We start from the raw sequence: 23182 nt of genomic DNA on the forward strand, positions 1-23182 counted from the left end.
AATATGAGTCAGTTAATCCTACTCCTTTTAATCCTATTGTTATGAGAGTAACGGAAGAAATTGAGATGAATGGTCAAAAGGAAACGACTGGGAGGACAAAAGTGCAGGAAGGAACTGATTGGTTGGGCACAAGGAGAGAAGGGTTAAACCGACAAGACTAGAGAAGCATACTAAGTAGAAACAAGAGTCTACATAAAGGATCACAACAACAACTTTTAACAAAAATAGAATAGATAGGAACCAAAACTAAGTTGACATGATTAACCAGAAAACTAAGCAAAATGCAGACTGTGTTGTGGCTGATTAGGTCATTTTGCCCCTTTTTCAGGTTTGAGTGCAGCCAAGCTGTTGTTAGAGAGCGGACTGAGGCCTGTGGTCTTGGAGGCCCGCGACAGAGTTGGCGGTCGAACGTTCACTGTGCGGGTAAGAACCAAATCCTGAGATATTACCCCGATGAATTTGTTGCTAACATGAAACAAAAGCAACTTCCATCATAGACCACAAAGTTGTTGGTTAAACATAATGGATCAAATTATAATCTTAAAGTTTATTTCATTTCTAGCTTAGCTTAAGCTAATTAGCAACATTAAAACTGCAAACAACCCATAAGCAAATCTTTGCGAAAGGCACCAAAAAAAGATGACCAAGTCAATGTTATAACTTTTAAGAATTCACTGTCTTAAATATATTTATATTATGTTTTGTTTCAGAGTAAGGAGACTCAATGGGTGGACCTGGGTGGGGCTTATGTCGGTCCGACGCAGAATCGCATCCTCCGATTGGCTAAGCAGTACGGTGTGAAGACATACAAAGTCAACGAGCAGGAGGCTATGGTGCATTATGTCAATGTGAGTGTTCACATATTCTTCCACTTGACTGTTTTGGGGGATGAAATATTTGTAGTGTTTCATAATGCTGGTTGATGAATGGCTGGATAAATGTGAGCTAGCTTTTGCTACAATTTAAATGCTTGGGGCACTGTCAAACATTTTAAGACAAATTTTGAGTCTGGCCCGTTATCATCTGAGCATAAAATCGTCTTCGCATTAGCACCACATGCAGATTATTTTATCATTAAAAGAGTAAATACAATTGAAGGACTCTGGAACGGGCTGAGAGTTAGCAGACACAAGTGTCATAGGAAGAAACACAGAGGAGCGAGGCTGTTACTGATCAGAAACAGACTCTTGTCTTCTTGAGGTTTTTGCCCGATGTTTGAATGGGGACAGACAGAGAAAAGTTATTAGTCCACAACAAAATTGTAATGTCAATGATCAGTGCTGTCGAAATAGCAGCAGTGGGGTGTTAAGCAATGCCATTCCAGTCCACATGAGGAAAAGACCCACACCTCTTTGTCTTGATATACGATAGTTGACTTTGTTGCACTGAAATGGCCTCACATCTAATTACGTTAATGGAGTAAAAGACAGACTGTGTGCCGCTTTGGTAAGTTCTGTTAAAAGGCACAGGCGAATAAATCCTGGCTCAACTGTTCGACCTCTGATGCACATCTTAATCAGGAATGCAGTGTGAAAGTGATGTAACTATAGTACCTCTCCATCCCGAATCGGTACGTTACACATTTTGCATATTTACTCGTATGTATGCGATCCACGCTTTATGAATAACATTTTTGGGGTAGGCCATATATGTTCATATCACCTTCACGAAGTAAAGGTAAGCGCTTCCACTCATCTAGGAAGACTTTCTAAGAGATTTTTCACAAACTCTGAACACACCATCCATATAGATCTCATGTGTACTCTTCTGCAGTATGATAGTGATGCCAATCTTTGCCTGAGGGCTATGATGCAGTTCATTCTTTATTGTGTATGAAAGGATTGCTGAAAGCTCTCAAAGAAGAAAGATGCCATCTTTCTTTGCTTTTCCTCCATATCTTGCTAGCATTGGGCGCGCCGCTGTCTTTAAACCTGTTTTCATCCTCCGCATAATTCGATTTTGTGCTGCTGCCATGTTTTTACCCCAGCTCTAAATCACATGACTGACTCCAGCGTGTGCTTCTTATCTGGATGTAGGCTAAGTTGCTCAGGTCAATGAATCATGTCAGAGAAAGACTTTGAGGATCTGCCATATACACCAAGAAAACTAAACATCACTGTTAGCATCAGTATGTTATTGACATGACCCACTGTGCGAATGAGTCTCCCCTAACGACTATCACAGGAGGATCCATTTGAAGTTTTCTGGCTAGTTCCCATGAGAGTGGGCCCCATCCAAAGCTCAATGTTTGGCACACAATATATTGTGGTGCATGTGTACAATCATATGAGGAATACCAATGTTCTAACGTCTAAATACTTTGCTCATAGTGGTAAAATTACCATTGCTCGATTTTGGTTGTTCTGCATATAAATATTAATGCTTGTGTTTGGTGTGTCATACATTGTTGTACTTTTAGTGTCAGGAAGGTGTCGTGATTTGTGTTTGTGTACATTATCTTTTGGTTTGTTTCTTGTTATGGCATGACATTTTTCACAAAACCCGAAAGTCAAATGATTATTGTGCGCATCAACTTCTGGTGTTCACAGCGAATAGAACATGGCGCAGGCAAAAAATAAGTCTGTATCGTACTGGGATGCTCTTCATGCATTTTAAACTTTATTAAAGCAGCTTTACCTTTCATTCGTTTTCCCTGTGATACAGAACTAAAATAGAAGTGGATTTGTTAGGGCTCGACAGAGTCGAGGAGAAAGCAGATCCCACAAACGCAGGCTCAGAGGAGGAAAAATACAATTCGCTTTATTTCTTTGGCAAACCGAGTGATCAAGCTTGCTCGCAGGCAAGACAATGATAATTACAAACAGCGCTTGCACACAGCAAGGAACGCGAATGTAACAAAAAACACTTGCAAACGGCAAGGAGCACTAACGTAACCAAAGACACTTGCAAAAGGCAAGGACATGAAATAGAGGAACACAAAACACTTGCAACCGGCAAGGACTACTCGAAATGTACACGGAATCAATCAACACGGAAATACAACAAAAGGCGACGCGGATACTCACACGTGAATACAAACTAAACTTAGGACGACAGCAAATTCAAAACTTATCAACAGGAGAACGCGGAGAACACTTGGACACAATGGTGAGCAAATAATAATCCGACAGCTGGCAGTGCTGCTCGGAGTCCTTTTAAAGTCCTGATTGCCAACGCGATGCAGGTGCGGGGCTGGGGAACGCCCCCCTCGTTATTGGCACTGGAACACAAACAAGAGCACAACAGGGCTGAGAACCGAACCATGACAGGATTTGAGCGATTCGGTGGGATTAAAGACCACACGCGAAAGTGTCAGATGCCCGAAATCCGAGGCTGTTCCAAGCCTTTTCCCTTGGATTAACTTTATGCCGCCTCATAAAAGGGAATCTGTGTTTTTGATCGATGCTGCTGCAAGTAAATGAGCCTTCTGTCATGTTTCAGTTTTGGGGGGTTGGGTTTTGGTTTAGTCTGGGGTGTTTATGTTGTCTTTTTGTCCGGTTTTGTCTCCCATAGCCTCGTCATAGTTAACCTCATCCACCTGTGTATGCCTTCCCTCCGTATGTGTTGCTAATTAGTGCCCTCTGTTTGCTGTGTTTCCCAGGTGTGTCTTGTTAGTGACTTGTTAGTGTTGTATTTAGTGAGTGGTGTTTGTTCATGCTTGTGGGAGCATTGTCTTGTCTTGTCCAGTCCAGTCCAGCCCAGTCCAGTCCAGTTGAGGTGTGCTAAGCCATGCTAGTAGTCTCAACGTCTGGTCAAGTTTCTCAACGTCTGATCAAGTGTCTCCACGTCTGGTCAAGTGTCCCCACGTCAACTCAAGCGTCTCTACATTTACTCAAGTCTCCACGTCTCCTCAAGTCTTCACGCCAATCCAACCCGGGATTTACACCGGTTGCGTGTGCGGTGCGGCTGCGGTACGGTACGGTGCGTCTTGACTGCATGCTCCGGACGCGTCAATTTTTGGCCAACTCACACCGGCTCCGCACAGCTGCGGTCCGGCAGCTCCGTCGCCGACCACTTCCCGCCGTGTCTCGCATGACCGCGCGTGATCATGTGGCATTAAAAACAACGACAAACACACAGAAAGTCTGTGGTCAACAGAGAAGCAGAAAGAGAGGTGGACTTTTATTATTTTGTGGCTTTCCACCTCCAATATAAACCTCTCCTCGTCCATGTTCGCTGGTGTCTAAACCATGAATGAGCACCTCGCACGTTGACTCCAGGCACACCCACATCACGTTTTGCTCACACGCTTGCGAAATAGGAGCTGGCGAGTGTTTTATTTTGAAAGGTAACCGAAAATGTATTTTGAAACTGCGTCGGAATTTCTTTCCCGTGTGTTTTGTGCTAGCTTGCCATTTGCCGGAGGCCGACCGATGCGGCATCCGGCAAAAATAAAAAATAGGTCTATCCTTGCGGAAGGGCTGCGGCACGCCGCAGCTGAGACGCAGTCGACACGCAACGCTCACGCAAGCGGTGTAAATTGCACCATTCGAATGAATTGAATCTAATTGGTTGCGTCGCCGGAACGCAGCGCAGCCGCACCGCAGCCGCATCCGGTGTAAATCCCGGGCAAGTCTCCACGTCAATCCAAGTCTGTCCACGTCAATCCAAGTCTCCACATTCTGCTAAATTATGCCATGCCAAGTCTATCCACGTCATGCCAAATCTGTCCACATCATGCCCAGTCTGCTCACGTCCCGTCCAGTCATTTATTTAGTCATTGAAAATAAAGCTCCATATATTGCCCTTCCCGTTTGTCTCCATGCCGTGTTTCTCTGCCATTGGGTCCATCTCCCCACCATCCACTACATCCTCGCTCCACACTATAACACCTTCACTGGAAACTTGGTCAGTACATACTGAGATTATGAGACACGTACAAAAACACAAACAGACGTTGCCATCGTCATCATTGAAAACAGACTATAATACTTCAATAAGGTACTTTATATCCTAACTATGAATTAGGCCAACAGAGTTAGCGGTTACCTTTTTACTTTATGAGAGACTGTGGGGGAGTGTGGGGGGAGGTCGTACGTGGCTTAATTTCAACTACGACCATTGGTAAACAAACCGATCCTATTGCTAGGGTTAGGGTTATTTAAGTATTATAGTATATGCTGCTTTAATAAAGTTTAAAACACAGGAAGAGCATCCCAGTACGATACAATGGCTTTTATTTATTAGTAAGCCCTGGATGCACAATGCAGTTCGAGGCGTGCGTCACGTCAAGTGGACCTAAACGTTTGACTCCGCCCACACGGATTTTCAACCTCAAAGCGCCTTTTTCTTTCTTTCTTTGTTGTTAAACTATAGCTCAGGCGGGTTTGTGTGCCATTTTATAACAGCTTATAACATATTATAACTCTAACCCTACCGCACCACGATTACAGCTATTTAGTGTTTGAACACACTGGTAAATGCCACGCACTTCCGACTTCCGGGTTTCACACATTAGCGCCTTTCCCAGCCACTGCTGGCCAGAAATTCCAACACTCACACCCTGTGACGCGGCCCACACGTCGAAAAACAGCAACCGGAAACCGGTTGTGTAAAACCCGGAAGTCGGAAGTCCCACCTGCTCCGTGGCATATACCCCATTGCACAACAAAAATTAAAAACGGACCAAAACACAAATAGTGACCTCAACCGTCCAGGAATGCGCTGGGAACATGTATTACTGCTCTTCGGCCTCATTCTCAAACTGTTTAGCTCCGTCCCGGCTGACTGAGGGTTGAGTGTTTGTGATTTTTGATGCTTCATATTGTGTTTTTAAAAAATAACTTTACGTATTATGAATAGCATTTTTGTTAATTTTCCCCTCTCATATTTGTGCCAAAAGTATGTCCTCCTTAGTGTTTATTTTAAATGGTTAAAAATTCAGCAATGTCATTACAAAACTTGTACAAATTATATAGCTACTCTTTTTGCTTGTATTTGATTGATGCACAAATGAATTCTGTTTATACTTTGACTTGAAATACTAGTTTAATGCATTTAATATGTGAAACACTCCCTTAAAACTTACTCATATTTGAATGAAATTCACACAAATATGTTCTATTAACATGAAAGCTGTGAAATAAATACATTTAAAAATGTCCCTAATTTCCTTGTAGACTTTTGGAGCTGCCAATGACCTGGAAGGCAAACTCCTTATAGGGGTGTGGTGGAAAGTTAGTGGACTAATATCGACTCAGCACTTGTGCACAGCCATTGTGTAATCAGGGACTAGCCTTGCTAGCATAGCCGCATTGCTAATCAGCTTTTCCTTGACAGATTGTGCTCCAAAAGGCCAGTGCTTGATTTCCTTATCAGCAGGCTTCTGAGGCCTGCAGCTGTCAGCACTGCAATCTTTCACTTCACTCATTGGTCAGTAGACTTTTTATTTGACATTTTATCACCTAATTATATTTACAGTTGGCCATATCACTCAAACAGTATCAGACAGGCCTATTGCCGCATGGTTAGAAACATCTAATAATTAAGTGCTAGTCTACTCTTTTATTGCCATGTCATCTGTGGGCTATAATTGGTTCTTTATACAGTATTCCAACAACGAGTGGCCGACTTAAATGTCCTTTATTGAAAAGCATTTTTGGACTTTTACTGTAATTCAACACAAAAGGGGTAAAAAAAAAATATTGCCACAACTCCCCGGAACATGAACATCGACACACACAACCTTGCGATCAAATGTCTGACTGTAATGGTCATGAAAAATTAAAGACGGCGAATTTGCCGGCTGCGTGACATCACTCAATTTGAAAGTACACATGGATTATTATTTTATAGATTGAACTCTTTGAAATGAATTCATGTGTGAGTGAGTGAGTGAGTGAGTGAGTGAGTGAGTGAGTGAGTGAGTGAGTGAGTGAGTGAGTGAGTGCGTGAGTGAGTGAAAAAAATAATAATCCGTGCGTGCTTTCAAATTGTCACGGGAATGACGTCACGCAGCCGACACATTCTCCCGGCCGCATTTGCGACACGCCACCCCCCGCTCTTCGATTGGCTGGAGGGGTGTAAACACTGTCATTCCACAGAAACGTCCCGCTGTTTACAAAACAAACACAAAATGGAAAAATACAGGCTGGGGGGCTGGGGGTTTAGGACAAAATCACCACCAGAAATGAAGACAAGCCCTGATCTGTAAATTGAGAAGTAGTTTGTTTGTTTGTTTAAATCCTGTATTTAAAAAGTGCCTTTTCCAGAGTGAAACCGGAAGATAGGGCCTTTAACTTCCTGTCCTCCTTTGTCTTCTGCCAACTGATTTGCTGGGGTAAGTCGGTTTGTTGGCAACTTCAATAGTTATGCAATCAAATGAAAGCTGTATCACTACTGAATAACACTGTAAGGCCAGTGTTATTAACAATGTGATTATGATTGTTTTTAGTGTAAACAGCACTGCTAAACTACTCCTAATAGTTTGATTACATACTTTAGCGCCACCTACAGGACACAGCTTGGGTACGTGTTGTCTTTTCAGCCAAGCAAAAGGCAATTGGCTGCTCTGATGTCGAAGCAGATGCTTGTGTGCATCCCCTCTCCCCCACTCACATGCTTGCCTTCCCTGTTCGTTTGCTTCACCACAATTGCCATGGAAACTTGTCTTTCTGTGGCAGCTGACATTAGAATAAATACACCCCCCCCCCCTCAAAAAAAATGGATACACTAAAATTTGACAGCTAAGGCTGTTTGAAAGCACTATATAAATAAATATGACTTGACTTGACTTCCACCCATCCATTTTCTTGACCGCTTATTCCTCACAAGGGTCGCGGGGGATGCTGGAGCCTATCTCAGCTGGCTTTGGGCAGCAGGCGGGGGAAACACCCTGGACTGGTTGCCAGCCAATCGCAGGGCACACAGAGCCGAACAACCATCCACACTCACAAGCACACCTAGGGACAATTCGGAGCGCCCAATTAACCTGCCATGCATGTCTTTGGAATGTGGGAGGAGACCGGAGTACCCGGAGAAGACTCACGCGGGCACGGGGAGAACATGCAAACTCCACCCAGGAAGGCCGGAGCCTGGACTCAAACCCGAGTCCTCAGAACTGGGAGGCGGACGTGCTAACCACTCTACCACCCTGCCGCCCTGACTTGAATTAAAATGTGGGGGGAAAAAAAAAAATCAATTATGTCCACAATGAATAAATATTGGTAACTAAATCACATGTACATAGATATTCACAGCTTAGCCACTCCTTAGTCTGGCTGCTCGGACCATGAGAAAGAAAATTATGTGGTCTGATGAGACAAAGATTGAACTCTTTGAAATGAATTCATGTGTGAGTGAGGAGTGAGTGAGTGAGTGTGTGAGTGAGTGAGTGAGTGAGTGAAAAAAGAAAAAAAATCTGCCTAGAGGTGTAGACTGAGGAGTTGTTAAAGTGTCTCTACATCCTGTATTTAAAAAGTGCATTTTCCTGAGTGAAAACGGAAGACCGTGCTTTTAATTATAAACAAAATAATTACGTTATCAAATTAATTATAAACAAAAATAATTACGTTATTACATTAATTATAGACAAAATATCTTCTTACTCTTGAAAGTGGCTCAAGTATCCCTTTTAATGTCTTTGGGTGACTTGTAAATAGACACTAAAGAAGAAGAAAGAAAGAAAGAAAGAAAGAAAGAAAGAAAGAAAGAAAGAAAGACATTGGACATATTTGCTTTTCATTTTCGCAGGGAGCAAAAGTTAAGCATGAAACAAATTGTGATAGCAATAACCTTTCCTTCAATGAACTTTCTCCCCATGAGTGTTAAGAAACTGGTCAAAAGTCCAACCATTGACAATAGCACAATATAAAAGTCATAAAACACCAAGTACCGGTCAGTAAAGTAGAACATATTTTGGAGCTCATCTAAATGTATTTTGTCATTATTATGTATTATATATTTAAAATGCATACGTTCTTCCAAAACTGTAGTACAATTTTGGTAACATTACTGAAAAATGTAACTTTTTTTTTTTTTTGTAGGCGTTTGTAGGAGCTTTGCTTTTTTTTTAGCTTTAGATTTTAGGTTTAGATTTTTGTAGGATGAATTATAGGATTTTTAAATAATTTATTTCAATTATGAAATAAATAAAAAATTAAGGAGAAAGGTTCACCACCTCTTGTGTAACATAAAGTCCAGCGTTTATGGCAGTCATGACTCTAAAACTTTCAGTGTCATTGTTACGCGTGCGTGTGCATGTGTGTGCTATCCAGACAATCAATAATAAAAACCAGTCTGTCATGTTATGTCCACAAGCAACGGCAGTGCAGTAATCCACTATTTGTTCATAGGTGAAATTCATTGAAGTTCAAGTTTATTGGGCACAACCTTAGGTACATTGTGCTTAAGGTCGGGACATGCTCAGATGCATGCTCCTTGTGTAACACGTGTAATAGTTCATAGACAGTGTCATTCAGAACAAAACAGTGACTTGCTGAGCCCATTTGCTTATTATTCTGCTAATCAAAATAGCAGCACTCAGCAAGCCACAAAAGTCTCTCAGTTGAAATATTTATTAGTTTTTTATTAGGGCTGTCAAAGTTAAAAGTGTTAACTAATTAATTAATCATGAAAAATTATCGCATTAATCATGTATTAACGCAGCTTAATCGCACTTTTAATTTTGACCGTAGATGATCCTTTAGCTTGACACATGATGGCTACGTTAAATGTAGCACAGGTTGTGTTTGAACAATAAACGGAACATGTTTTAAAGTGAAGCATTTCATAAATGTTTGCGTGTGACATTCAGAATATTTGCTCATGTCAAACTGTTGGGGTCATATTTTTTCCACTTTATATTATGCAAGTAATTAACTGATTAGAAAAAAGAGGAGGATGGGACGTCCTCTTAAATTAATTAAATGCTGAAAAAATTAACACAAAACAGGTGCATTTTAAATTTGGCGGTCAAAAAATGTTGATAAAAAGCCCTTTTAATTAAGCGATTAATCAAAATTTTAAGATGTGATTAATCTGATTAAAAAATTTAATCTATTTTTTATTCAAGCAAAGCAGCTTTATTTATATAGCACAATTCCTACACAATGCAACTCAATGTGCTTCACACAATCAAAAGCTCAGCACCTAAAAGCATTTACAAACAAAACAGTGAAAGAAATTCAAAGACAAAGAGAATAAATGTAGCTTACTAAAATTGCTAAAACAACACACATTGACAACATTTAAACACGTTTACAAACAACACCTTTAAAAGACATTTATAAGCAAGAATGTACAGTATAATTAATGATTGAAAGGCCTTAATTTTAACCTGGGTTTAAAAGTATTCACACACTTACCCCGGGTTTTCACTGGATGCGGTTGCGGTGCGGTTGCAGTGCGGTCCGGCGACGCAAGCAATTAGATTCCATTCATTCGAATGGTGCAGTCTACACCGCTTGCGGGTGCGTTGCGTGTTGACTGCGGAAGGCTTGCGGCGTGCCGCAAGCCTTCCGCAAGGATAGCCTATTTTCTATTTTTGCCGGACGCCGCAGCGGTAGGCCTCCGGCAAATGGCAAGCTAGCACAAAACACATCGAGCGCGACAGGAAGACCGAGGCAGTTTCAAAATAAATTTCCGGTTACCTTTCAGAATAAAATACTCGCCAGCTCCTATTTCGCAAGTTTTTCAGCAAAACGTGACGTGGGCGTCGCCGGGCCATGTGCTCATTCACGGTTTAGACACCAGCGAACATGGACGAGGAGAGGTTTATATTGGAGGTGGAAAACCACAAAATAATATATGACACGGCACATCCTTTTTATAAGGACTGTAATGTATTGTGAGTTTGATGTTCGCGATTGCTTGTTGTGCCCGTCTCGCTTGCCGTACTGAGCGGCAGCCGGACCCGGAAGACAGAAATAAAGAGTGGACCCGCACTGACCCGACTCTCGTTATTAATATACTTTACAAGGACAACCAAAAAAAGGATGCTGCATGGAATCTCATATCTTTCTGCTTCTCTGTTGAGCAGACTTTCTGTATGTTTGTCGTTGTGAAATGCCACATGATCGCGCGCGCGCGCGGTCCCGCGAGACACGTTGGGAAGTGGGCGGCGACGGAGCTGCCGGACCGCAGCTGTGCGGAGCCGGTGTGGATTGACAAAAAAATTGACCCGTCCGGAGCACGCAGTCAAGACGCACCGCACCGCAACCGCACCGCAACCGCATCCAGTGAAAACCCGGGGTTAGGGTTGACTTCTGTTGCAGCTCATGCCATTTGCATACAGCACAACAGCTACATGCTGCTTCATCATGTTTGCTTTAAAATTTGGACTCCACTAATTGCCCCGAGTCTGCAGACCTCAAAGCCTTACTGGGTTTTTTATTCGATTAGCTTTTTTATTTGAATGTATTAATAACCCAAACCATCCAGTGATTTATAGACAAGTGGCAGAATTTTAAAATATATTCTATAACTGAAAGCTAGTGTAAAATCTTTTGGACTGGAGTAACTTCTAATCTCCTTTTTCTGGTCAGAACCCGAGCTGCATCATTCTGAATGAGCTGCAGCTGTTGAATGCTCTGTTGAGGGAGTCCAGTCAGAAGACCGTTACAATAATCAAGTTCTGGAGATTAATTGATAAGCATTATTTGCAAAAATAAAACATTATTTTTTGTCTGTATGTAGCCTATGTTGACACCTGAAAATGTTTCCGGCAAGCAAAAGGCCAATTAACACATTCACTGCCAGCCCAGCAAAAATGCATTGCATCATTTGACGTCTTTTTCCGTCAAAGGCAGTGAATGAGTTAATTCATTGAAAGGTAGCATAATAGGAATAAATACAAAAATAAACTCTCCATCCATTGTGTCCATCAGGGAAAGTCTTACACCTACAAAGGCTCTTTTCCGTCCACCTGGAACCCCCTCGTCATGTTGGACTACAAGAGTCTGTTCAGGACCTTTGACAAGATGGGCAAGGAGGTAAATGCTGAACGCTCGCTCTTCTATCCTATATTCAATCAAAACTGACCGATTGTTTTTCCCTTTTGCTTTGAGATCCCCAGCGAAGCCCCCTGGAAAGCCCCTCATGCTGAGGAGTGGGACCAGATGAGCATGCAGCAGCTCATCGATAAAATTTGCTGGACCAGGTACCATGTCAGTTGGTTGCATTTGTATTGAAACTGTAAATTGACTGAGCTTATATCATTAGAAGTTAAACAATCACACATCTCACTAACAACTGTCGATTGGTGATGGTGGAATGGGTGTCCCATCACTTCACATCAACTTCCTGTGTATACTCTTCTTAACACCAACTCCTTGATGAGTGTTGCAAAGAAAAAAGGCAACGAAAAAGTCAAATGAATACAGCTTACAGTTACACAGTTGTAACACACCGTCTTGTGTTTGAAGGGCGGTTCGTCGCTTCGCCACGTTGTTTGTCAACGTGAACGTAACCTCTGAACCTCACGAGGTGTCGGCCCTCTGGTTCCTGTGGTACATCAAGCAGTCGGGAGGAACCTTGAGGATCTTCTCCACCACCAACGGGGGACAGGTATGAACTCTTACTGCAATGTGCACACTTTTACTGGCCTATGAGGCAGTTACGATTGAGCACTGTGAACTCTGCCTAGTAACAAGTGGCCATGCAAGCGTCCAATCTGAGCAGTCTTGTTGAATGATTTGTGTTGCTTGTTATAATGGTAGGAGAATGAAGTTGTCATTTTTAATTAATTTCAAAATTCCCACACTGTAATGAACGCAGCAGTTATTCTTCTCGGGAAATCTATATTCTGTATTGTGACTCTATTCTCATTTCATTATATGGTTGTTTACTATTTAATCATATAAACAAAAAAAATATTTTAATAAAAGAAATAAGTTAAAGATTCTTTGGTACGGTTTACATGTTAAAATGAGTTGCAGTCAGAAATACAAAACTTATTCAACCATGTTCTTTGTCGTCTCTTGGTTTTATCATATGCTTTATACATATTAAAAACTAATGGCCTATTTATTACAATGTACTTTGTTATGTAAATGTATCTAACATTTTTAACTGCCGTTTGGTGATGGTTTCAGTATATGCATGTGTAAAATAAATCTATAATAAAGCCAAATATATAAACCCTATGTAAATATATTTCATTTTAAATTTTTTATGTATTTATTCTAAAACAACAGTGCTTATTAGCGACAATATGTACAGTGGACCGCCCACGGTCTTTTTTTTTTCTTTCTTCTTAATATATATATGTAACAATATGTACAGTGGACCGCCCACGGTCTTTTTTTTTGTTCTTCTTCTTTATATATATATATAATATATATATATATATATATATATATATATATATATATATATATATATATATATATATATATATATATATATATATATATATATATATATGTATAGGCGGCACGGTGATCTAGTGGTTAGCACGTCCGCCTCCCAGTTCTGAGGACTCCGGTTCGAGTCCAGGCTCCGACCTTCCTGGGTGGAGTTTGCATGTTCTCCCTGTGCCCGCGTGGGTCTTCTCCGGGTACTCAGGTCTCCTCCCACATTCCAAAGAAATGCATGGCAAGTTAATTGGGCACTCCGAATTGTCCCTAGGTGTGCTTGTGAGTGTGGATGGTTGTTCGTCTCTGTGTGTCCTGCGATTGGCTGGCAACCAGTCCAGGGTGTCCCCCGCCTACTGCCCAGAGCCAGCTGAGATAGGCGCCAGCGACCCTTGTGAGGAATAAGCGGTCAAGGAAATGGATGGATGGATGGATATATATATATTTTCCCCCCAGGCATCCTGTGCTTGTTTGTTTTTGTGTCTTCCTTTCTTTCTTTCTTTCGTTCTTTCTTTTTTACTTTCTTTCTTTCTTTCTTTCTTTCTTTTCAAAATGCATGTTGCATTACACTGTGGTGTTTGTCATCTACAGCAATGAGCCTCTCTCATGGATATTGAACACGATCCGTCGTTCGATATATTTTGGGTGGGGGTTAGAGGGACTAGGGGAATGGACTCTACCCTTGTTGGAAAGGCAGGCGGGCTTATTTGAGAGATATTTATTTGTTAAGGGATAGATATTGGAACAAGAGACAATTTGAAATAGTTACTTGCTAATTGCTCTCTCCATCACCAGGAGAGGAAATTTGTGGGCGGATCGGGTCAGATCAGCGAGTGCATGGCCAAAGAACTAGGTGATCGGGTCAAGCTGCAATCTCCGGTCTGCAGGATTGACCAGAGTGGCGACATGGTGGTGGTGGAGACAACGGACAGACAGACATACATGGTAACACACCTTTTGTCCATGACGTCACCTCACACATACTTTCGGGTGGCAAAAGATTGATTTTCCTCAGATGGTACTACTCGTAAACAAACCCTTCCATGTCATTTGACTAAGGCAAACCGATTGAGGAAAAAAAAGTGTTTATTGATTGAATGCTGCTTACTAGTGTTGTTCCGATACTGATACTGGTATCGGCAGAGGTGCCGATACTGCATTAAAACAGTGGTATCGGTATCGGTGAGTACTCACAAGTAACATGCCGATACCATTAATTCCAATGCTAATATTGGATTTTGGATGCAGCACTGTCACTGATATGTGACATGCTTACTGCATGCCGATCGAAGATATCCTATTGGCCTTTGAATGCTCTGAACCAATAGCAGGACAGCTTTTTCATGTTGAGGAAAAAAAAAAAAAAACTATGGTATCGGTATCGGCCGATACTGCAAACCTGGGCATCGGCCAGTATCGGAACAACACTACTGCTTACTACTACTACCGACAAAGTTTATGAAGTGTCAGTCAAAAAACAGTGACATGAGGTACATTGCTACAAAGTTAAATGGATGGCTAGCCACAGGTAAGATGCCTCAAAAATAGACATGGTTTAAATTCAGACATAGCTAACATGATCACTCATGGGATGGCTCATTATTGCTTTTTGATGGTGAAATCAATTATGCACTATAGACTTCTCAGCTAGGCATCCACTTAATCTAAACTCATGGTCATGATAAAATCAATGCTTTATTCTTTACAATGGAAACTACTCCTTGTTAGCCTGGGCATAGACCTGTTCCTCGATTTAATGCACACGGAACCAACTGACCCTGAATTCAACAGATCCACTCAAAGCATCCCTTCTAAAGTATATTGGTGAAGTCTTTTACATCCAGAATTGACCGTAATTCCATCAACGGATACAGAATGGTCACGTGTTTCTGAGTTGCACTGCTCTCTTGTCATAGCTAAACAGACGTACAGAAGACTACAGCAGGCTAGAACAACGTCAATGTGGCGGTCATATTGGTAAAATAAACCACTAACATTGTGGCTCATGAGCATGACCAGATGCACTCCCTTTAAAAGTGGCTACTACGCCACCGGGCAGTCTTTCTTTTGATCCGCTTAACCCACAGGTTTCACTGCATTAATATTGAATTGTATTATTTATTTATTTATTTTAAGAAGCACCTAAACATTTTGCGTTATGTCTTACAGTACAACCCCAAACACAACAACTTTCTGTCATAATTTTCAGTTCAGGTCAGCGATATTGTCACTTCCTTTTGCCACCTGGAAGTCTGCTGGCAGGTCTATATCTTCATGTATCTTTGCAATCCCGTCACAGAGAAAAGAGAGATACAAGCACAATAAACATCTGTTGCTATTTGCTGCCATCTACTGGCTTTTTTTTTTTTTGCAACCTCCTCAGGCCAAGTACGTGATTTTGGCCATCCCGCCATGTCTCCATCAAAAGATACACTTTAACCCCGAGCTGCCTCCACTGAGGAACCAGCTAATCAATCGTGTCCCCATGGGGTCGGTCATCAAGTGCATGGTGTACTATAAAGAGAACTTCTGGAGGAAAAAAGGTGAGGGAGAACTTGTTATTTGCTTTGTATGTTTGTTTTTTGTTTTTCATCAACTTTGGGTGGGTTGTCTTCAGGTTTGTGCGGCAGCATGATGATCGAGGAGGAGGGGGCACCCATTGGACTGACACTGGATGACACAAAGCCTGATGGCAGCGTGCCGGCCATTATGGGGTGAAAATGGACGTCCAGACAAATAAGAAATGATAATACTGTGAACACTCACCATTGGCAGATGAACTAGGAATCCAAACTAAAATAAAGGGGGGGGGGGGGCACATTTAGGCCATAAATATATAACAATATAATGAAAACACAACGTACAGCTATAACTGTACATGTGAGAACATACTGTATTCTTACACCACTGTACAAATCTTTCATTACATATGCTCTTACTAGCTCTCATTCAAAAGGTCATATGTCGAGACCCAGCACAGCAGTCCCTGCACTCGAGTATACAACTGAACATTAAAGGTGGTTTTTAAATAATGTGTGGCAGATTTATCCTGGCTCGCAAATGCAGAAGGCTCTGCGGGCTGACCAAAGAAGAAAGGTATTGCTACCATAGCGACAAAAGATCAACACAAACTTTCACTTCCATGCCTAAAATGTTCTTTTGTGTTTAGGTTCACCAAGATCTGTGAGAGCTTCTCCAGAGCACTAGACACCGAGGAAGCTCTGCATGTGAGTTTGGAATCCCAAACAAACAAATGGAAGACTGAAATCATTTACAATCTATGTAAACAATACAGTATGGGCTCCATTTACTTTAAAGGTTTGCACACAGGAAACTGTGCACAATCTTGATTTCATTGGCGCAGAGTGTGGAAGCTGATCTGCTTACCATGAGTACGCATAACTGTAAATACCAAACCAAAAATTGCCATGCAGAGATTTCAAGTTGATTGAGTGGATGTGATGATGCAATGATAGTTTGAAGTTTGAAGCAAAACAACCCACAGGACAGTGTTGGGCACATCACCCTAAAAAAGTAGTTATAGTTATAGATTACTTATAAAAAGTAATTCAGTTAGCAATGGAGTTACTGCTTTGTAAAAGTAAGTAATTAGTTACTCAAAAAAGTAAATAAAGTAACTATGAGAGGGTTTATCGCATCAATAGAAAAGTGCATGGACTCAACTTCTTACAAAAGAGAGTGAATGAATTACAGTAGTTATTTACTGAAAATTAGTCTAACTTTATTGAGCGGCAGCATACCGACAGCACGCAGTCTCTTAAGAGTGACAGTGAACACGCAATATAGCACCCGCTATTTGGGATCTCAGTTAATCAAGCCATTAACGTGTGCACCAGGCGATCCACTACGAGGAGAAGAACTGGTGTGAAGAGGAGTACTCAGGAGGATGCTACACGGCCTATTTCCCCCCAGGCATCCTCACCCAGTTCGGAAGGTAAGCAGAGTGGATAAACGAGCTGTGTCCGTGGTGAACAGCGGTTAAAGTCTTTCCATGTCTTCCTTGCAGGGCGCTGAGAGAGCCGGTTGGCAGGTTGTACTTTGCAGGCACCGAAACCGCCACTGTGTGGAGCGGCTACATGGAGGGTGCCGTCCAGGCTGGAGAGAGGGCAGCCAGGGAGGTCAGAACACACAAAATATCAGACATTGTTGGAAAAGTGGAATATTTATGCTAGTTTTAAACATAGATACCTTGAGTATATATTCGTAGACAGACGCTCCAGTCAGGATTGAAGTTCATGACTTGATGAAGCAATAATATTAATGTTAAATAGTATTCATTGTTCTTTCTTGTTTAAAAATTACTTTGCGACTTAGAGAAACAACAAGGCTCTTTGCTGGGACCCATATTGTTTGCCAAATTATGTCTTTCTTGACGCAAATAATATTAATGCTAAATCCCAATAAGACCAAAGATATGTATGGCTTGACAGAATCTCCATTCTTCTGGGTCATGTTGAGTGCCTGGTGTCATGCTAACATTATTAGCATCATGCAATACCCTCTTACCTCCACAATATAACAAGATTGGCTGCCAATCCCTCACTATCACCAGGGATCAGCTTGGCTTTGTTTGCCTGATTGGAAGACATCCGACCTACCTTAATTCACTTTGATGCTAGAATACTGGAACCGGAAAGTCACTTGTGAATGCATCCATGTCTCATGTGTCCCGTTAAAGACCCATTTCAAGTTTAGTGCACTGCATACTTGGACCACTTACTAGGCTTTGTTGAAATAAAATTCCCTTGCGCCACAATTCTCTTTTTATATCGCTTTAGTCATCTATACAAAATTCATCGGTCTTTTGATGTTAAAGTATTTGTAGCATCCCTTTCTTATTTGTAGCATCCCTTTCTTATTTTCCTGACAACACTGAGACAGTGTGTCTCAAGTGTCTCTTCCACAAACACTCTTTGCATTTTGGATGAACACTTTATTGCAGATTTATCACACTAGTACAAATGTGACATGAATAGTTTATTGTAAAAGGAAACAAACTGTCTAGTCGCATTAGTAATACCACCGTCTGGATGCAGTGGCACAGTTGAATGATAGATGACGTTGTGATTGGTGGTTTACCAACATACGCAGGTTACACAGGAAAACTACAGTACAGTGAAAAAGATTTTTGAGAAAAAATGGAAGGCAATGTCTGTTGTTTTTACAATTTTGACCTTGTGCTGAACCACATTGTTTAGTCCAGTGGTTGTCAACATTTGTTTCAATGATAATCAATATTTCATCCCCTGTGAAAGTGAATAGCCTACTGAATGTAAATTTAATTTAAAAAAATGTGTGTGTATATATATATATATATATATATATATATATATATATATATATATATATATATATATATATATATATATACTGCGATTGGCTGGCAACCAGTCCAGGGTGTCCCCCGCCTACTGCCCAGAGCCAGCTGAGATAGGCGCCAGCAGCCCCCGCGACCCTTGTGAGGAATAAGCGGTCAAGAAAATGGATGGATGGATATATATATATATATATATATATATATATATATATATATATATATATATATATATATATATATATATATATATATATATATATATATATATATATATATATATATATATATATATATATATATATATATATATATATATATATATATATATATATATACACATATATATATATATATATATATATATATATATATATATATATGTATATATATATATATATATATATATATATATATATATATATACACATATATATATATATGTATATATATATATATATATATATATATATATATATATGTATATATATATATATATATATATATATATATATATATATATATATATATATATATATATATATATATATATATATATATATATATATATATATATATACACATATATATATATATGTATATATATATATATATATATATATATATATATATATATATATATATATATATACATATATATATATATATATAAAATTACTTATACATTTTCAATATATTTTAAAATCACACATACCTCCTGGAGTGCCGACACGTACCCCCATTTGAGAACCACTGGTCTAGTCTGTATGGTTCACTACAAAACCTATGTAACTGAATCATTTGATATGCAGGTAGGTACCATTTTCTGCTTGGCATTGCTGCTTGCCGCACATCCTCCGGTGCCCATGGGTCAGCTGCAGGGTCGTCAGCCAGGAACTACTCACTGACGTTTGGCTCCTTTAATCCATTCTGTGGTGTTTCTCTCAGCCTAGTGTAGTTTTTAATTCTTTTAATGGGTTACTCTGACAGGAAGGGGATCCCACCCCTGGCGAAAAAGGTGGTCTTGTCATTTCTGACTCCTCTTCTGAGTGACAGGCTACGGTATTTTGCAGATTTGATCTTCAGTCTGGCCCATGACATTAACTCGTCCATTCCTTTCAGCAGTCGGAATGGATGTACATGCTGCTGTCTGGAGGAGGCTGGTGAAATCGTCCATATAGCTCCTCAATGGAGGTAACCTCCAGCCAGCCAATGTTTTAACTCATTCACCACGAACAGGATTGGAGAAATGGCATGCCCCATTGTAATTCCCACTTCTAACTGCTGCCACCCGGTGTTGAAATCCTGGAGAACAAAGCACATCTGTGGATTACTGAAGTAATTTGCTACCATGGTCTTGATGCAGGGAGGCATGTGGAAGAATTCCAGGGCATAATTAATCAGCTGATGTGGAACTGATCCATATGTGTGAGTGAGGTCGAGCCAGAAGACGTGCAAATCAGTCTTCTCCCACTTGGCCCTCTGGATCTCGTCTCAGATCATTGTAGCATGTCCAATGCATCCTGGAAGCCTATGTCATGATTTTTGAGCAGGTAGGTACTCATCTTCTGGCCAGCACTGAGAAGCATTTCCCTTCAACGTTTAACAAGGCGATGTTCCTGAATTGCTCAATTTCCTTCGAGTTTGCTTCCTTGGGGATGAAGACTGCTACAGCCCTTTGCCACTAAGTTGGAAAGAGTTGCTTCTTTTTTTCAGAAGGTCATAGGTGCCAGAGGAACTCTAGCACATTGGGGCAGCAGTTTGTATAGAGGTTGTAGGTGCAGGTCTGGAAACTTGGTGTTCCTAATGGCGTTTTTCTTAGCGGGTCGCTGTACTGCCTTCTGACATACTGTTCCATTTGTTCTCTGGTGGTTTTCGAGCATCCCTTACTTTTTTCTGCTCTGGCAGTTGCTCAGGGATCCTTGAAGAAGCTGGTTCACTCTTCCTGCTTCAGTTTGCTACTCCTGCCGATGGATTTGGTTCTATGGAGCCTGGCTAATATTTGCCTAGCGTCCTTCCACAGGAATTTTAGACCTACTCTTTCTTGCTGGCTTGCCTTCTTCCAGTACGCAGTTGCCGGCGTCTTTGCACAAGCTTGGCAATCTCCTTTTCCCTCCTGCTCCATTCCCTTGGGGCAGCCCTCTCTTTGGAGATAACTTCGTCGAACCTGTCCCTGCAGATCTCGTACAGCCTGTAATGTCCCCAAACAGGTTGCACGTGCCCTCTACCCCACCATGCAACCGTTCCTCCAGGATCCTGGTCAGGTCTGTATCCAATGTATTGTATGCCATGCCTCTACTTTGTTTGACTTTGGCCATCTGAGCTTGTTCTTTCTTGCTGTTTTTTTAAGACTCTGGTTGAAGCTCTGTTCTGTTTAAGATGGTTTGGACTGGGTCTTCGATGCTCACATGGGGGTTAAGCCTCCACCCAAGGGCTTCCTTCTCATGTACCGTCTGTGCATTCAATAACACTGGGTCCGTTTGCGCTGTGGTTTTCTACTAGGCTTCTGGCCCCTTACTTTGGCCATCTAAGCTTGTTCTTTCTTGCTAGTTTCTTAGACTCTTCTTGAGGTCTCTGTTCTGTGTGAGATGGTTCGGGCTGGGTCTTGGTGCTCGCATGGGGGTTTAGCTTCCACTGAAGGATTTCCTTCTCCTGTACCGTCTATGCATTCAACAACATTAGGCTCTTTTATACTGTGGTTTTTTTACCTGGCTTCTGGTCACTCACTTTGGCCTTCTGAATTTGTTCTTTCTTGCTCGTTTCTTAGACTCTGCTTGACGCTCTGTTCTGTGTGAGATTGTTTGGACTGGGTGTCGGTGCTCACATGGGGCTTCAGCTTCCACCGAAGGGCTACCTTTTCCTCTACCGTCTGTGCATTCAACAACATTAGGTTCTTTTGTACTTTGGTTTTCTACCTGACTTCTGGTTACTCACTTTGGCCATCTGAGCTTGTTCTTATTTGGTGGCTTTTTGGACTCTGCTTGAGGTTCTGTTCTGTGTGAGATTGTTTGGACTGGGTCGTGATGCTTACATAGGGGTTTAGCTTCTACTGAAGGACTTACTTCTCCTGTAACGTCTGTGCATTCAGCAATGTTGGCTCTGTTTTCACTGTGTTTTTCTACCTGGTTTCTGGTCCCTCTTGTCTCACCCACCATAGCGGTGGCAGGTTGCTGTTGGCCGCCCTGACCACATGTTGCCTTCCCCTGGTGGATTCGCAGTCCTCTATACATAGTCTTTTCCCATCCGCAGGCACACTTTTGGTGGATTTTGTTCACATTAGCTGAAGCTCCGTTGTTCTCGTTGTACATTTCCGTTGCCATTGTCTTTGCCGTGTGGTCCGTCCTTTTAAGCCCATCTTTCATCTCACCTCTTGGAGGGCCTGTGAGTTGTTTTCCTTTTGAATTCTTCGTAGTTACTGAACTAAATGCTGTATATTTAAAAAAAAAAAAAAGAAAAAAAAAAGTAATTGTGACCTTATATTAGGTTACCTGTGGTTACATATTGTATTAACTTATGTGAACATTCAAGTCTGTGATGTTAGCTAATGTTACTTGACATTGTGACGTTACCTTATGTTACATCATGTTACTTTACATTACCTTACATCGTGTAAGGTACATGACAAATTCCAATTGACTTTTTTTTTTTTTTTTTTTTACATAATTTTAAAACAAACCTACCAAATAAATCTTATATAATCCGTGTTCGTTAGTCTAATAAAGCCTATTTATTTGAAATGAATAATCCTCAGGTTGATGTATTTAGTATTAATGAAGTATAATTATATATATATATATATATATATATATATATATATATATATATATATATATATATATATATATATATATACTCTAAATTAATAATAATGAGAGTATTTATATAAAATACATAAAGTATATTGTTTGAATTGCATAATAATTAGGTTACCTATACACGATAAATATACTGCTAAGTGGATTTTTTTTTTTTTTTTTTTTTTTTTTTACAGTTTTACGTTTTCGGGCTGAAACTGACAGACATCCCAAAAATGTAAAAAATACATAAACCTGAGGATTATGCATTTCAAATAAATGCCATGGGGTTTATTAGACTAATGAATATGTATCATACTGTATAAGGTTTATTTGGTAGGTTTGTGTTAAAATTATGTTAAAAAAAAAGAGGAAGAAAAAAAAAAGTAAATGGGTATTTATCATATAAAAATATTACATAATTCTTAAGTTAGGTTTGAAATATTTCTGTGAGTGTGTAGATTGACAGCCATGCAGAATTTATGGGGAATAAACATTTACGCCCCTGAAATAAAGTAGCAAGTGTTTTTAAGATGAAAAGAAAAAAAGTTAATAGTTAATAAAATATTTATTTAAAAAATAATAATAATAATAATAACCCACTGCCCTTAATGCACAATGACCACTATTTACTGTGCTGCAGATTTTATGCACGATGGGAAAAATCCCCCGCAGCCAGATCTGGCAGACAGAGCCCGAATCAGAGGTGAGAAGAGTCATCGGAAATTTTACTACACATGCTTAAGTGATACATGTTACTG

General features: G+C 40.5%; 1 protein-coding gene across 1 annotated transcript in view; it reads left to right on the plus strand.

Moving 5' to 3' along the window:
• mao (monoamine oxidase) overlaps positions 1-23182 on the plus strand; it is a 40190-nt gene that overhangs the window by 15629 nt on the left and 1379 nt on the right. The window contains exons 2-14 of the mRNA XM_077536883.1: positions 329-423; positions 711-848; positions 11826-11930; positions 12006-12097; positions 12363-12504; positions 14088-14237; positions 15676-15835; positions 15910-16006; positions 16335-16388; positions 16462-16519; positions 17150-17247; positions 17320-17431; positions 23065-23127. Of these exons, the coding sequence (XP_077393009.1) occupies positions 329-423; positions 711-848; positions 11826-11930; positions 12006-12097; positions 12363-12504; positions 14088-14237; positions 15676-15835; positions 15910-16006; positions 16335-16388; positions 16462-16519; positions 17150-17247; positions 17320-17431; positions 23065-23127 (1364 nt within the window). The remainder of the gene's footprint in view (positions 1-328; positions 424-710; positions 849-11825; positions 11931-12005; positions 12098-12362; positions 12505-14087; positions 14238-15675; positions 15836-15909; positions 16007-16334; positions 16389-16461; positions 16520-17149; positions 17248-17319; positions 17432-23064; positions 23128-23182) is intronic.

The sequence above is a fragment of the Festucalex cinctus genome, chromosome 11 (assembly GCF_051991245.1).
Source record: "Festucalex cinctus isolate MCC-2025b chromosome 11, RoL_Fcin_1.0, whole genome shotgun sequence".
NCBI classification, from domain to species: Eukaryota; Metazoa; Chordata; class Actinopteri; order Syngnathiformes; family Syngnathidae; genus Festucalex; species Festucalex cinctus.